Source organism: Suncus etruscus, chromosome 3 (genome assembly GCF_024139225.1).
Source record: "Suncus etruscus isolate mSunEtr1 chromosome 3, mSunEtr1.pri.cur, whole genome shotgun sequence".
NCBI lineage: Eukaryota > Metazoa > Chordata > Mammalia > Eulipotyphla > Soricidae > Suncus > Suncus etruscus.
Window position 1 is genome coordinate 81,774,620 of NC_064850.1, and position 15,657 is coordinate 81,790,276.

General features: G+C 34.8%; 1 protein-coding gene across 1 annotated transcript in view; it reads right to left on the bottom strand.

Annotated features, from left to right (window-relative positions):
• The window catches only part of TMC1 (transmembrane channel like 1), a 194,583-nt gene that overhangs the window by 129,901 nt on the left and 49,025 nt on the right, over nucleotides 1–15,657 (bottom strand). The window contains exons 2-3 of the mRNA XM_049770815.1: nucleotides 2,688–2,735; nucleotides 1,953–2,112 (exon numbers count right to left, since the gene is read on the bottom strand). Coding sequence (XP_049626772.1) covers nucleotides 1,953–2,112; nucleotides 2,688–2,735 — 208 coding nt within the window. The remainder of the gene's footprint in view (nucleotides 1–1,952; nucleotides 2,113–2,687; nucleotides 2,736–15,657) is intronic.

Sequence of the window (15,657 nt, forward strand, 5' to 3'; positions counted from 1 at the left end):
TTTTTAAAGAAAAAAAGGAAATAAAAATCTTAACTTTTATATAAGAAGCATTTTCTTTTGCCGTGTAAAGCATCTTCTGGGTAAGCTAATCATAATTGACATTTTTTTTCATAATTAACATTTTTGGTATTGAATGCTCTATGCATGTTGAATTGAATTGAATTGAATGCTCTGTCCCATGTTGGCCTTTGTATTATTATTTTGTTATTGTAGTTGTTTGAAGCCACATCCAGCAATATCCAGGACTACTCCAAGCTCTATGCTCACATATCATTTATGGTGCTGTTTAGGGAACCTTATGGGATCCTGAGGATGGAATCTAGATTAGCCACATGTAAATCAAGTGCAATACCTGCTGTACTATTGCTCCAGTTCCATGATAGTCTTAAAAAAAAAAGAATATTCCTTTAAATAAGAAGATAATTCAAAATGGTGGAGCAATATCTGGCATTTTCAAGGCCATGATTTCAATTCCCTTAATTGTATGGCTGAAGCATCACTGGAGAGGCCCTGACTGACCTCCCAGTTGCTGAACTCAAGCATCAAGCTATCAGACCCATATATCACAGTGATGACCTTAGAAGCCCACACAACTGCTAGGTGGAAGTGCCTATAAAACGCAACTGTAAGAACCAATACTTTCTTTCTTATTGAGTTTTGGGCTTTGAGACTTATACACTATTCCTGTATCTGTCATTGGGGATTTCTCCTGGCACTGCTCAGGGAAACTTGCAGTGCTGAAAATTGAACCTGACCTCCTGCATACAAAACATGCACACTCAGCCAATAACTGTTCTTAATAAACATGAATTGCAATTGGAATTAGATATGGCTTTTCAAGCTTTGTTCTATATAACAGGGCTAAAGAGATAGTACAGTGATCGGATGCTTGCCTTGCATACAGCTGACATTTTTTATGGGTCCCTGAGAACTGCCAGGAGTAAGTCCTGACTGCAGAACCAAGAGTTACCTCTGAGTACCACTAGTAATTTCTAAGTTCAAAAGCAGAAGTTATTACCCCTGAGAATGACTCCTGAGCATCACCACAAAATTGGTTTAAAATAATTCTATATGATAACAATATATAGAGTTGATGAGATAACTTTAACATATATGATAATTTGGAAGCTGGAATGTAAGCACTGGGGGGAGGGCATTTGCCTCGCATGTGGTTAACCCATGTTTCATCTTGATATCCCATAGGGTCTCTCAAGCCTACCAAGAGTAATTTATGAACCCAGAGTCAGGAGTAACCCCTGATTGCTACTGGATATGCCCTACAACCAAAAAATAAAATGCATATATTTATGACAATTTAATCTTTCCTAAGGGCATATATAGTCCTTTCTTAATAGTCATATAAAATTATATTTTAATATTAAAATATATTTGACTAAGTAGAATAAAATGGTATTATAATATATACAGATATATATATATATATTGGTTTTTGGGTGACACCCGGCAGCACTCAGGGGTTACTCCTAGCTCTATGCTCAGAAATCGCTCCTGGCAGGCTCAGGGGACCATATGGGATGCCGGGATTTGAACCATCGACCTTCTGATTGCACGGCAAATGCCTTAGCTTCATGCTATCTCTCTGGCCCCATGGTATTATAAATTAAAAACAAAACAAATTATCAATTTGAAAGTTAAATATGCCTAACAAGAAAGATCTTTTAGCATCAGGTACTTTTGACTTTTTGAGCAGGGAGTAGGGTGAAAATGGAGGGGTCATACCTGGTGAGGCTCAGGGTTACTTATATTTTTATTACTGGTTTATTACTGGTTACACTCAGGAATTATCGTGGCAATGTTTGGGGACCATCTGGGATGGTAGAGATTGAACCTGGTCAGCCATGTGTAAGGCAACTGGGGTGGTAGTACTTTCTTTAACTCATCCCAGCTATTTTCGAATGAGTGACAACTTTCATTTATCAATATTAACTTACGCTCCTCTCCTCAATCTCCTCCTTCTCTCTTTTTCTCTTGCCTTCCTTGTTTCTTCATCCTCTGGTTCAGGTATTGGATCATCTTCACTGATAACATCCCTGGTCCGTTTCCTCTTTGGTCTCAAACTCTCTCTTCGAGGTAGTTTATCTTCTTCTTCACCTAAATGCAGCAGTTAGTCATTTGATAAGCATATCAAAATAGCTCTCTTGCCATCACATTTAGTCCATCTGTTAAATTATCATCGTTACTTTTCTCACATCACAGTGTCTTAAAACGAGTAATATTTTGTGTTTGTTTGGGGGGGTCTTACCCAGTTGTGCTCAGAGCTTAATGTTGGCTCTGCACTCAGATTACATTTCTGGTAATAATCGGGCACCAGATGAGGTGATGGGAATCAATGCAGATTAGCATATGCAAGCTAAGCGACTTGTCTGTTGTACCATGTCTCCAGACTCTAAAATAAGTGACTTTTAAATAAGATAGTCTGTGCCTATGTTTGTTACTGTGTGAGATCTGCATATTGAATGTAATATAAATTCTACTAATTGAATAGAATGTAGAGATTCTGTATGTTGGACTGTACTTTTATCACTTGCATATATACTAATTAAATCTCAAAATTAGTTATATATTACACATATATAATAGTACAACTCCATAAGGTAAGAGAATATTGCTCCTAAATTTATCACTTGCCACAGAAAACATATCCCAATGGCTCTGTCCCTACTTACTTGAACTTTCCTCAGTATCATCTTCTTTTTCCTCAACTTGAATTTGTACTGTAAAGAAAGAAAAAGATAACAATTCTATAACTGAGCAGCTGGTTTAAACTGTGACTTTTTCATCAATAAATTTTGTAGTGGTGGTACACAACACAATGAAATATTATGCAGCCATCAGAAGAGATGAAGTCATGAAATTCTTCTATACATTGATGTACATGATATCTATTATGCTGAGTGAAGTAAGTCAGAGGGATAGAGATAGACACAGAAGAGTCTCACTCATCTATGAGTTTTAAGAAAAATCGGGCCCGGAGAGATAGCACAGCGCTGTTTGCCTTGCAAGCAGCCGACCCAGGACCAAAGGTGGTTGTTTCGAATCCCGGTGTCCCATATGGTCCCCCGTGCCTGCCAGGAGCTATTTCTGAGCAGACAGCCAGGAGTAACCCCTGAGCAATGCCAGGTGTGTCCCAAAAACCAAAAAAATTTTAAAAAATAAAAAGAAAAATAAAAGACATTGAAATAATTCCCTGAAATGAAGGTAAGAGCTCACAACGAAGACTGATGAGTGGAGTGAGAGAAATAACTACACTGAGAACTATCATAACAATGTCAGTGAGTGAGGGATGTAGAAAGCCTGTCTCAAATACAGGCAGGGGGTGGAGGAGAAAGGAGATTTGGGCATTGGTTATGGGAAGGTTGCATTCATACAGGGGGTGTTCTTTTTTTTATGACTGAAACCCAACTACAATCACAATGTACCACAGTGTTAAAATAAAGATACTATTAAAAATTGTGTGATGCAGTTAATAAAAATATTTCAATAAGCCTGTTAAAATGACAGTGTTTATTAAAGATATACAGTTTCAGTATCTTATACAATGTTGAACAAAGATTTATCTGCTCTGTCTTTGAGGAATAGCAAAACATATCAGTTATAAACCTGTCAGTTCAATTCAAAATAACTTCAACTAAAAAAAATTGTATTGCAATAGGTTGACTTAAAGTTTATCAGGTTATTTTATTCTATAACAAATTGAAGTACTAGTAAAGTTATGTCTAAATTATTAATTCAGCTACTAGAAACAAATTAATATAAATTCATAAATTTTATTCTAAAGATTACCTAGCATCGGGGCCGGGCGGTGGCGCTAAAGGTAAGGTGCGCCTGCCTTGCTTGCGGTAGCCTTGGACGGACCGCGGTTCGATCCCCCGTGTCCCATATGGTCCCCCAAGCCAGGAGCAACTTCTGAGCGCATAGCCAGGAGTAACCCCTGAGCGTTACCGGGTGTGGCCCAAAAACCAAAAAAAAAAAAAAAAAAAAAAGATTACCTAGCATCAAAAATTTTAATAATGTATAAGGTTAAAAATTTTATTTTTTAATTTTTTTAATTTTAATTAGTATTATTTTTTCTTATTTTTATTTTTTATTACTATTTCTTAATTTTAATTAGTAATTTTAGTAGGCAGTATACAGATACAGACTAAATTTTATAGCATATAATTGATTTTGATAATATAAAAATAGTTGATTTTATTATTCTTTCATGACAATAATAGTTTTTCTATTTATGCCTTACCCCCTATTTAGATATTATTTTATTTTTAATTATACACCATCTTTATATGAAAAATTTAAAAAATGTCTAAAGCACAGTTTTATGAGGAAAAAATCTTAATTGCAGATTTTCTTCTTGTTAACTAGTGTTCATTCATGAGAGGTTTATACTAGAGAAAATGTCTGTTACTCACCCTGATAAAAACTATAGTTAAAATTTTAAGTTTCGATAACTTTAATAATATTTATATATAAAATATATAACATATAACATATATTTATAATATTTTAAAATATTTAATTTAAGGTACATGAGTATAAGTTTTTGCTGCTATAAACAGAAAATAACCTTTAAATTTGTTTCTACTGACAAGCAATGGTTCAGATTCAAAACATGACAGGCACATGGAAAAAGCAAATATAATAAAAGTTTAAATTCCATTTACAAAGAAAATTATTGAAAAGCACTTTTGCCTTTTAAAATTTGCATAAAATGTCCAGAATATGCAAAAGTATTACTATTTGGCATCAGCTAAGCTATGTGAAAATAAGTGTTCTTTTGTTAAAAGTGGACATATGACTTCTGTGTTAACTGTAATTAGATCTGCACAGACAAAGCTTTTTATGTTCCTACTAAGTGTTCAAAATGGTGAAGGCAGGCTCTTCTAAGAAGTTATTTTACATTCTGCATTCAACATACACAATAGTCTACATTCAACAATATATCATGGTCTTTTATTTGCTCTGAATGTTGCCATAAAGCTTCTTCAAAGAAATCCCAAGGAAGAAACTTCAATAATCTAAAATTAGCCTAGAACTTGGTCTAAACAGTGTTTAAATTAAACAGTTGACACACAGCTTATTCTTTAACATAGTCAAATAAGTCTTAAACATTGACACAAAATATTATACTGACTTGTAATAATCAACTAGACAAGATAAAATAGTTTATAAAAATAAACATAAGAAAATGTTTAGAAAGGATCAACTAAAAACACTGGGATGAAATGGTTCCACTATTTTTATTTTATGTTATTATGAAAGAAGTCAAGAAACAAAAAACATAGCCTCAGGTAGTCAGGGTAGTTATAAACCTGCTGAGTGAAATAAGTCAGAGGGAGAGATATAGACACAGAAGAGTCTCACTCATCTATAGGGTTTTAAGAAAAATAAAAGACATTGAAATATTTCCCAGAGACGAGGGTAAGAAGGACCAGCTCAAGATATGAAGCTCACCATGAGGAGTGGTGAGTACAGTTAGAGAAATAACTACACTGAGAACTATCATAACAATGTCTGTGAGTGAGAAATGTAGAAAGCCTGTCTCGAATACAGGCAGGGGGTGGGGGGAAAGAGATTAGAGCATTGATGATGGGAAGGTTGCACTCATGAAAGGGGTGCATCATCAAAAAGCAAACTTATAAATGACCATTAAGTAAAATCTAAAATATAGAAAGAGAAATAGCTCATAATTGCAAGTACAGAAGGAAGAGATATCTGGTTTCTAAGTGATGTAAAGGTAAATATTGCTAAGTAGACTGTTCCTCATCTTTTGAGCTGACTTTTTAACAGTGAAGATGGTCTATTATTATTGTTATTTTCTTTAGCTGCTTTCTTTATTCAACATTTTTTGTCTGAGAGTTAAGTAAGGGTCACTGAGCACTTTCATTTTAGTCAATGTGATATTAATTGGTTTGTCCTTGATTCAAACCTTAGTAAAGGCGTCAGCAGCACAGAAACTAAACAACTAAATTAGGACAAAATCTAAGATTCAAATGGCTGGAGAGAAAGTACATTGGGTAGGATGCTTGCTCTGCATGTAGACAACACAGGTTCAGTTCCTGACATTGTGAATAGTCTCATAAGCACCACAAGCAGTAATTTCTGGGCACAAATTCAGGAGTAATCTCTGATTATATTATTATTATGGCCCATAAAGAGAAACAAAGAAAGATGTACATTGGTTTCCTGATTCCCTTCTTGAGGCTGCAAAGGGAGACCCCCAGCAAACTTAATTCCAGCAATGTAGGCTGTCCACACCTACAAAGGGTGGTGCCAGAGGAGCATGACTGTTCCACTTCAGCGCTATGCTCATATTCGAGCTAATGAACTTCACCGTTACACATAGAAAAGCCCACACTACAAGCTAGACAATGGTGAAACAACACAGGCCAAGTCCATTCATAGAGAATGAATATAGCAGCTTTGATGATTCCCCAAAAAAAGCCAATCACCTAGTTTGCCTTTCAGATAAGGAGTTTAGAAAAGAAATATGGAGGATGCTGATACAACTCAAAAAAAGCATAGATTGAGTTAAATGAAACACAAATAAGAATCAAGAAGGTATAAAGATATAAATCAGAAAGTTTCAAACTGAAATAACAGGTCTAAAAAACTCAGTAGATAAAATGAAAACCTCAGTGAAGCCTCTCCAACAGAGTAACAGCACTGAGGACAGAATCAGTGAGCTGGAAGATGAGATACATTACAACTCCAAACAACAGAAGAGATTGGAAAAGAACCTTAAAGCAAATGATCAGACAATAAAAAAATACTCAAAGAATGCAAACAGATGAAAATAGAAGTCTTTGATAAACTCAACAGATACAACATAAGACTCACTGGAGTCCCAGAGACACAGGAAGAAAATCCATTGGACAAATCAGTAGTTAAGGACATCATTGCAGAGAAATTTCCAGAGCTAAATACTGTGTACATCCAAATTCTGCATGCCTAATGAGTACCTACTAGAAGAAACCAAAAAAAAAAGCACCCCAAGACACAAAGCACCCATAGTCAACCCTAGGCCCAATGAAGAATCCAAGAAATAACGATAGAATACTGAAAGCAACAAGATAAAAAAGAAAAATTACATTCAAAGGAGAATCCTTAATATTTACAGCAGACCTGTAATATGAAATCCTCAAGGCCAGAAGGCATTGGTGGGATATAGTGATAAAACTCAACAAAATGAATGTTCTGCCTAGAATACTGCATCCATCCAGACTCACTTTCAGATTTGAAAGAAGTATACATAGATTCACAGATAAACAACAGCTTAGAAACTTTACAGACTCAAAACCATCCTTAAAAGAAAAACTAAAAGGTCTACTTTAAGGCAAAACAAATAGACACACCAAACATCTACACAAAGATGACTCTAAATCCCATGACAGTTTTCTCTCTGAATGTCAATAGACTAAATGCACTAGTTGAGAGACACAGAGTGGCAAAATGGATCATAAGCTGAATCCAACAATATGCTCCCTACAAGAAACACATCTGAATAGTCAGAACAAACATTGACTCAAAATCAAAGGTTGGAGGAAAATTATCCAATTAAGCAACTTCCTTAAGAAAGCTGGAACAGCTATATTGGTATATGATAACATAAACTTCAGACTCAGAAAAGTTATAAGGGACAAATATGGACATTTTGTACTAATCAAGGGATATGTACAACAGGAAGAAATCACATTCCTAAACATATACAAACTCATAGAGAGACCAGCAAAATATTTAATAAAATTGTTGGCAAATCTGAAAGAAGACATCAATGGCAACACAATACTAGTGGGAGACCTCAAACTGCCATGTCACCCCTTTATAGGTCAACCAGGCTGAAACCCAACAAGAGTATACTATCTCTTAAAAGAGAAATGGAAGAAAACAAGAAAACCGGATACCGTTCTTCTCCATACATGGATACTCTTATGCTGAGTGAAATAAGTCAGAGAGAGAGATAGACACAGAATAGTTTCACTCATCTTTATTGTAATAATGCTCAAACACAACAGAGATGGGAGCTGGAAGAATTGGCTCTCGATGTGAAGCTCACTACATAGAGTGGTGAGTTCAGTTAGGGAGATGACTACACTATCATGACAATGTTAATGAGTAAGAGACGTAGAATGCCTGTCTCAAATACAGGCAGGGAGGGTTGGGGAGGAGGGAGATTGGTAGCATGGTGGTGGGAAGAGTGCACTGCTCAATGGGGGTGTTCTTTTTATGACTAAAACTCAACTACAATCATGTGATCATGGTGCTTAAATAAAGAAAAGAAATTTAAAAAAGACATAAATAGCCTCCTAGTAACTTTGATTTTTTTTAAATGGGGATCAGGGCCATAGCCAAGAGTGCTTTGGACTTACTCCTGGTTTCATTTTCAGAGCTCACTACTGGTGGGATCATGGTATCATATCAGGAGCTGAGGATCAAACCCTTGTCAGTCATATATACAAGGAAAGCTCCCTACCCACTGCATTTTGCTCTGGTCCACAACTTTGTTTGTTTGTTTGGTTGGTTGGTTGTTTTTTTTGTTTTGTTTTGTTTTGGTTTTTGGTTTTGGGTCACACCCTATGATGCTTAAAGATTACTCCTGGCTATACACTCAGAAATCGCTCCTGGCTCGGGGAACCGTATGGGAAACTGGGGGATCAAACCGTGTTCCATCCTAGATCAGCCACGTGCAAGGCAAACCTCTACTGCTGCTCCATCACTTTTATCCATCCACAACTTTTATCTTAGTAGGACATTGTTTAGCTTCAGAAGCAATATCAGCACTGACTCAAAGTGTCAAAAGACAAAGCTAAAAGATCCGTTAATGACAGAAGCCTGTGAAAAACTCACATATCAGAGAAGTTAAATAGGGTCAAGACAGTCCATTCTCAGAAAATATTTGACATGGCCCATGGCCATCCCTTCTCTCAGCAAAACCTAAAAGCTTATTCCCAATCATATGGCTGTTTCCCAAAGTATATTGATTATGTACTTTAAAAATAACTTTTCTGAGTAAGAAGACAGTACAGAGGTTAAGGTACATATCTGGCAAGCCCCTGACCAGGATTTGATTCCCAGAATCATCTGGTCCCATTAGCATTGATGAATATAGCCTTGCTAGCCCTGCTTACAGAATATCTCATCACCTTTAACCCAAAGTGTTGGGGCATCTAACTGTCAACACAACTGGCAGAGAATTAGTGAAAGAGATATCAGACCTCTTTTGGTAAGCCAAAAAAAAGCATCATAATAATTTTTAGAAATAGTAACAATCTCTTTTTTAGAGAATAATAGAAAAACAGTAAAAGAAGAGGAAGGGGAGACTTCCATCAAATTGTTAACATCAGTGAGCAAAACTGCATTGACATTTGCTTATTTTAGTAAGAAGAATATGAAGTAGGAGCAGATGAACTCCTAGGCAACCCAGATCCTCATTTCATGCAACTAGAGCCAGTAATTAAAACCAGTAAATGAAACAACAGCAAAATGTTACATTTCAGATGCAGTTAAACTCAGATACAGTGAATCATTCAGAAAAGAGGATGCTGTTCCAGATTATCTTTTTTAATCTATAATACTGAAAGTCGATGTTAGTTCTTATAGCTCAGAAAGGCCAACAACCAGAAGAATTATGTGTAGATTCACAGCTAGTTCTTAAAATGTTTGTGACTATTGATAATTATTTTCAAAACCGAAAAATTCATCTCTTCCATAAGCTCCACATTGAATTTACCTGAAAGATGGGGCAAAAAATGTGCTCTCAAAGTGAAAGTTTATATATTTCAGAGGAACATAGCACTACCTTTAGTATTGATATTTAATGCAAAGGGATGTTTTTAAAACAATATGATGAAGGTCTCGAGCAATAGTACAGGAGGGAGAGTACTTGCATTGCATGCAGTCAACCCAGATTCAATCCCTGATGTCCCATATATTATGGTCTCCTGAGCACTACCAGGAATGATCCCAGAATGCAGAGTCAATAGTAAATACTAAGCACTACTGTGTGTGCCTCCCCATCTTCTCCCTGGCTCTCCCACCAACACAAAATAACCAATAATATGATTCAAATTTAAGTTTGAATGAACATTTTGTGCAACTGACAGGATATATCAGTAGCAAAGTAATTAAGTTACTAAGTTATATGTACTTTTTTTCCTACATTTCAAGATTTTTATATATTTCTATGTTGGTTCCTTACAAATGAATGGACTAAACTAATCTGTAAATGATAATTTATGTCAGAGTAAACATATTTTCAAATTGATATAGATGTTCTGAATGGCTCTCCCAAAGAAGGAGAGCTCTCTTAACCAATAAAGTTAGTGTAAGTATTGATGAGCAAGTGGGGGGGGGGAAGAGAGGAAGGAAGGAAGGTAAGTATTGATGAGCAAGTGAGGGGGGGAAGAGAGGAAGGAAGGAAGGAAGAAAGAAAAAGAAAGAAAGAAAGAAAGAAAGAAAGGAAGGAAGGAAGGGAGGAAGGAAGGAAGGAAGGAAAGGAAGAGAGGAAGGAAGGAAGGAAGGAAGGAAGGAGAGGAAGGAAGGAAGGAAGGAAGGAGGAAGGAAGGAAGGAAGGAAGAAGGAAAGAAAGAAGAAGAAGAAAGAAGAAAGAAAGGAAAGAAAGAAAGAAAGAAAGAAAGAAAAGAGAAAGAAAGAAAAGAAAGAAAGAAAGAAAGAAGAAAGAAAAAGAAAGAAAGAAAGAAAGAAAGAAAGAAAGAATAAAAAAGAAAGAAAAGAAAGAAAAGAGAAGAAAGAGAAAAGGAAGAGAGAAAGCGAGAGAGAAAGAGAGAGAGAAGAAGAAAGAAGAAGAAAGAAAGAAAGAAGAAAAGAAAGAAAGAAGAAAGAAAAAGAAAAAGAAAGAAAGAAAGAAAGAAAAAAGAAAAGGAAAAGGAAGAAAGAAGGAAGGAAGGAAGGAAGGAAGGAAGGAAGGAAGGAAGAAAGAAGAAAAAGAAAGAAAAGAAAGAAAGAAGGAAAGAAAGGAAAGAAAGAAAGAAAGAAGAAAGAAGAAGAAAAGAAAGAAAGAAAGAAAGAAAAGAAGAAAAAGAAAGAAAGAAAGAGAGAGAAAGCGAGAGAAAGAGAGAGAAAGAAAGAAAGAAGAGAAAGAAAGAAAGAAGAAAGAAAGAAAGAAAAAGAAAGAAAGAAAGAAAGAAAGAAAGAAAAGGAAGGAAGGAAGAAGGAAGGAAGGAAGGAAAAGGAAGGAAGAAAAAAGAAAGAAAGAAAGAAAGAAAGAAAGAAAGAAAGAAAGAAAGAAGAAGAAAGAAAGAAGAAAGAAGAGAAGAAAGAGAGAAAGAAAGAAAGAAAGAAAGAAAGAAAGAGAAAGAAAGAAAGAAAGAAAGAAAGAAAAGAAAGAGAAAGAAAGAAAGAAGAGAAAGAAAGAAAGAAAGAAAGAAAGAAAGAAAGAAAGAAAGAAAGAGAGAGAGAGAGAGAGAGAGAGAAAGAAAGAAAGAAAGAAAGAAAGAAAGAAAGAAAGAAAGAAAGAAAGAAAGAAAGAAAGAAAGAAAGAAAGAAAGAAAGAAAGAAAGAAAGAAAGAAAGAAAGAAAGAAAGAAAGAAAGAAAGAAGAAGAAGGAAGAAAGAAAGAAAGAAAGAAAGAAAGAAAAAGAAAGAAAAAGAAGAAAGAAAGAAGAAAGAAAGAAAGAAAGAAAGAAAGAAAGAAAGAAAAGAAAGAAAGAAAGAAAGAAAGAAAGAAAGAAAGAAAGAAAGAAAGAAAGAAAGAAAGAAAGAAAGAAAGAAAGAAAGAAAGAGAGAGAAAGAGAGAGAAAGAGAGAGAAAGAGAGAGAAAGAAAGAGAGAAAGGAGGGAAGAGTATAGAGAAAAGAGTGAAGAAAAAATCAGCTTCTCCAAAGGGAAAAAAAGCTGAGGATATATATACCAAGTTGAGGTACTGAAAATCCTAGAATGGGTTTACATTCTGCTTTCCTTTACAAAGTTGGTTCCCCCCACTTGGATCTTTCTATGCAGTCAGAATCTATTGTTACTGGGTTATAAAGAGAAAGAGCTCTGCACTTTGGGTAGTCATATTTCACAATCTTTTGTTTTGTTGTTTCATTTTAAGTGTCATACCTGGTGATGGTCAGGGCATATTCTTGCCTCTGCACTCACAGATCTCTCCTGACAGACTCAAGAAAGCACATGGGGTGCTGGCAATCAAACCCAGATTAGCTGATCAAACCCTGGAAGGGTAATGTCCTACCTACTGTGCTATCATCTTGATCTCTCTTACATATTCTTTTTATTATTAAATAAATTATTTAATAAAATCAATGTGACATACACAGTGACAAACTTGTTTTTGATTGAGTTTCAGTTATATACAATGTCCAATACCCATGATTTCACCAGTGCAAATTTTCTACAAATAGTGCCCCCAATTTCCTTCCTTGCCTTCTTACCTGCCTGCCTTTTACCTCTGTGGAATACTTTTCTCTCTCTTTCTCTCTCTTCCTTTTTTTCCCTTTAGACACTGTGGTTTTCAATACTATTACTCAAGGGGTATCATATTACACTTCCTTGCAACATATCCAGTTCTTGTCAAGAGTGATGATTTCCAGCTATGATTGTCATAGTGATCTCTTCTTTGCCTAAACTGCACTGCTCTATTTGTGGCAATCTTTCTAGTATGAAATAATCTTTTTGGCCCAAGGATATATTTTCTTTGTGTATTATTACCATAGTATTTTTTAAAATATATTCCCAAATGAGTGTGATTATTCTATGTCTATACCTCTCTGTTCAGCCCAGATTGCTCAACAAATACTCCTCATATTCATCTTTGTATGAGCAAATTTCGTCACTTTATTTTCCCTAACAGGTACATATTATTCCATTTGTGTAATCCTACCATTACATTTTTATCCACTCATCTGCTCTTGTGCCCTGGAGTTGTTTGCAAGTACTAGCTATTGTGGATAGTGCTTCAATGAACATAGTAGTGTAGATACTTTTTTTTGCATTGGGTTTGTCAGCTCCTACGTTGTATTTCCAGGAACCATGTTGCTGGGTTGAATAAAAGCTCAGTTTAGGGGCCGGAGAGATAGCATGGAGGTAAGGCATTTGCCTTTCATGTGGAAGGATGGTGGTTCAAATCCCGGCACCCATAGGATTCCCGGTGCCTGCCAGGAGCGATTTCTGAGCGTGGAGCCAGGAGTGACTCCTGAGCACTGTGGGGTGTGACCCAAAAAACAAAAAACAAAAAACAAAAAAAACAAAACCAAAAAAAAAAAAGCTCAGTTTATAGATTTTTGAGGAATATCTATATTGTTTTCCAAAGAGGCTGGACCAATTTACATGTCCATCAGCAGTGAATGAGTATTGCTATCTCCCCACATCTATACCAGCCTTGTTTATTCTTGTTCACTTTTAGTGTGCCAGTCTATATAGCAGCATGCAATAGCTCATTATTCTTTTGATTTGCATCTCTTTGATGATTAATGATCTGGAACATTTTTTCATATGTTTTTTGATTATGTGTATTTTTTAGGAAGTTTCTGTTTATCTTTTCTCCACATTTTTGAGTCGTGTTAGATGTTATTCTCTTGTCAAGCTCTATCAGTGACTTATGTATTAGACATTAAATCCTTATCAGATACAAATTGGATGACTAGTTCCTCTCATTCCATCAGCAGTCTTTGAATCATGGCCATCATTTTCTTTGAGGTACAGAAACTTCTTAAATTTAACATAGTTCACTTTATCTTTGTTATCACTTATTAGGTCAGTGGTGTCTCTTTTTGTTTGTTTTTTGGTTTGGGGGCCACACCTGACAGTACTCAGGTGTTACTACTGACTCTGTGCTCAGAAATAGCTCCTAGAAGACTCGAAGACCATAAAGGATGCAGAGGATCAAATCCAGATTTGTCTTGGGTCTGCCCCATGCAAAGCAAATGCCCTACTGCTGTGCTATCACTCCAACCCCTGGTGTTTCATTCTTGAAGAATTCTGTACTTCCCTAGCACTTTATACAATCCCCTGAGTTCTGCCAGGGATAATTCCTGAGTGTAGAACTAGAAAGAACCTCTGAGCATCTTTATGTGTGGCCAAACAAAACAATACAAAAGAATTCTATATGTCACACAGTTTTTTTGATAAATATTTGCCTTAATAATGAAAGAGTATTAAATTGACTACCCTAGTCAGTTATCCTTTCCTGTCTTCAACTTGCTAAAACCAAAAGTAAATCAATCAAATTTTCAAAAGGAATGAATGACATAAATCACAAAGATAAGTTTCCCAACAGTGGCTACTAGATTAAGTCACAAAAACTATAATTAAAAAAACTGTAATTAATTTCCTTTACAGAGAAAGAGGATGCTCTAGTGTTCTACTAGACTAGTGGAAACTAGTGTTCTAGTGTTATTTCTGATAACACTATTACCGGAGAGCATGATTTAGGCAACATAATCCACTGAAAATGGAGCAAAAAAAAATGAGTAAAAATTATTTTTCCAGAATAATGTCTATCTAAAACATTAAGTCTGATTCAGTTAATTTCAGCTGTTTATTTTTTGCTACATTTAGGTAAAGACAATAAAGTGTTAATGTAATTTGCCTATAATAGAATCTTTAGATAATGAAAATATGTAGGATACTTTGGAAATAATCAAGAACAACTGTATGAGTTATGTACCTTAACAAACTTGTCAAATAAAGGACATTTTAAAAATCTTTAGAAATGAGGAAAAATGAAATATTATATTTATATATCAAGATACCTGCAAAATGATTTAATTTCATACACTGATATTTCTTTTGTATGTGTCTTTTTTTTAATCTTCTCTAAAACTATTAAGAAAAATAAGAACACATATATTTTAAGATACTCATGGAAATGTGTATAATAAATTCCAAAATGTTAGTAATACTTTGGAAAATTATTTTTTCCATAATCAAAATGACTAGTTTATATCTCTAGGTTATCAAATTATAAATATAATAATAATAATTTGTTTTTAGAAAGATCCATTAAGACAATCGGGAAGAAAAAAATACAACTGTTGTAGTGTTTTTATCATTTTCCAATGTTTTTCTTTTTGATTATGTTTATTTTTTTTAGGTTCTAGAGCTCTTTTAATAAATACTAATGATGCTTTACTAAAAATAAAATAAAATAATAAAGTAAATGATTACAGTTGTGAAATAGAAGAGAGTGGAATATAAGAAAAATTTGTTTTACTATGATTTTTAGGAAAAGGGTGATGACTCTGAAATCAGAGAAACAAAAAGAAAAGATACTTAAAATAATGATCCTCCTTTTATCCTGTTACAGTGAGAATGGACCCCCCTTTTTTTTTTATAAACACAGGAAGGAGGGAAAGGGGATACACACTAAGATAGTTTTGCACTTTTTCCTTCTGTTTTTATTGTATATGAAACTAAAATTAACAGAGACTAAGTAAAGTGGTTAACTGGCCCACTTCCAAGTTCTATCACCTCTGAGTTCTTTTTTTTTTTTTAAGTACATATAAGCAAATGTTTATTGTCTGTATAGTAAGAACATGATTATTTACACTTTGGTTTGAAGGTAAGTGCATGTCTTGAATACTGGTAAAAAAAAATAGAAAATGGTTAAGATTCAAATGATTTATGATCGTAGACAAAAAAGAAAATGATCAATTTCAAAACAAAACTCAATATTAAATAGACTT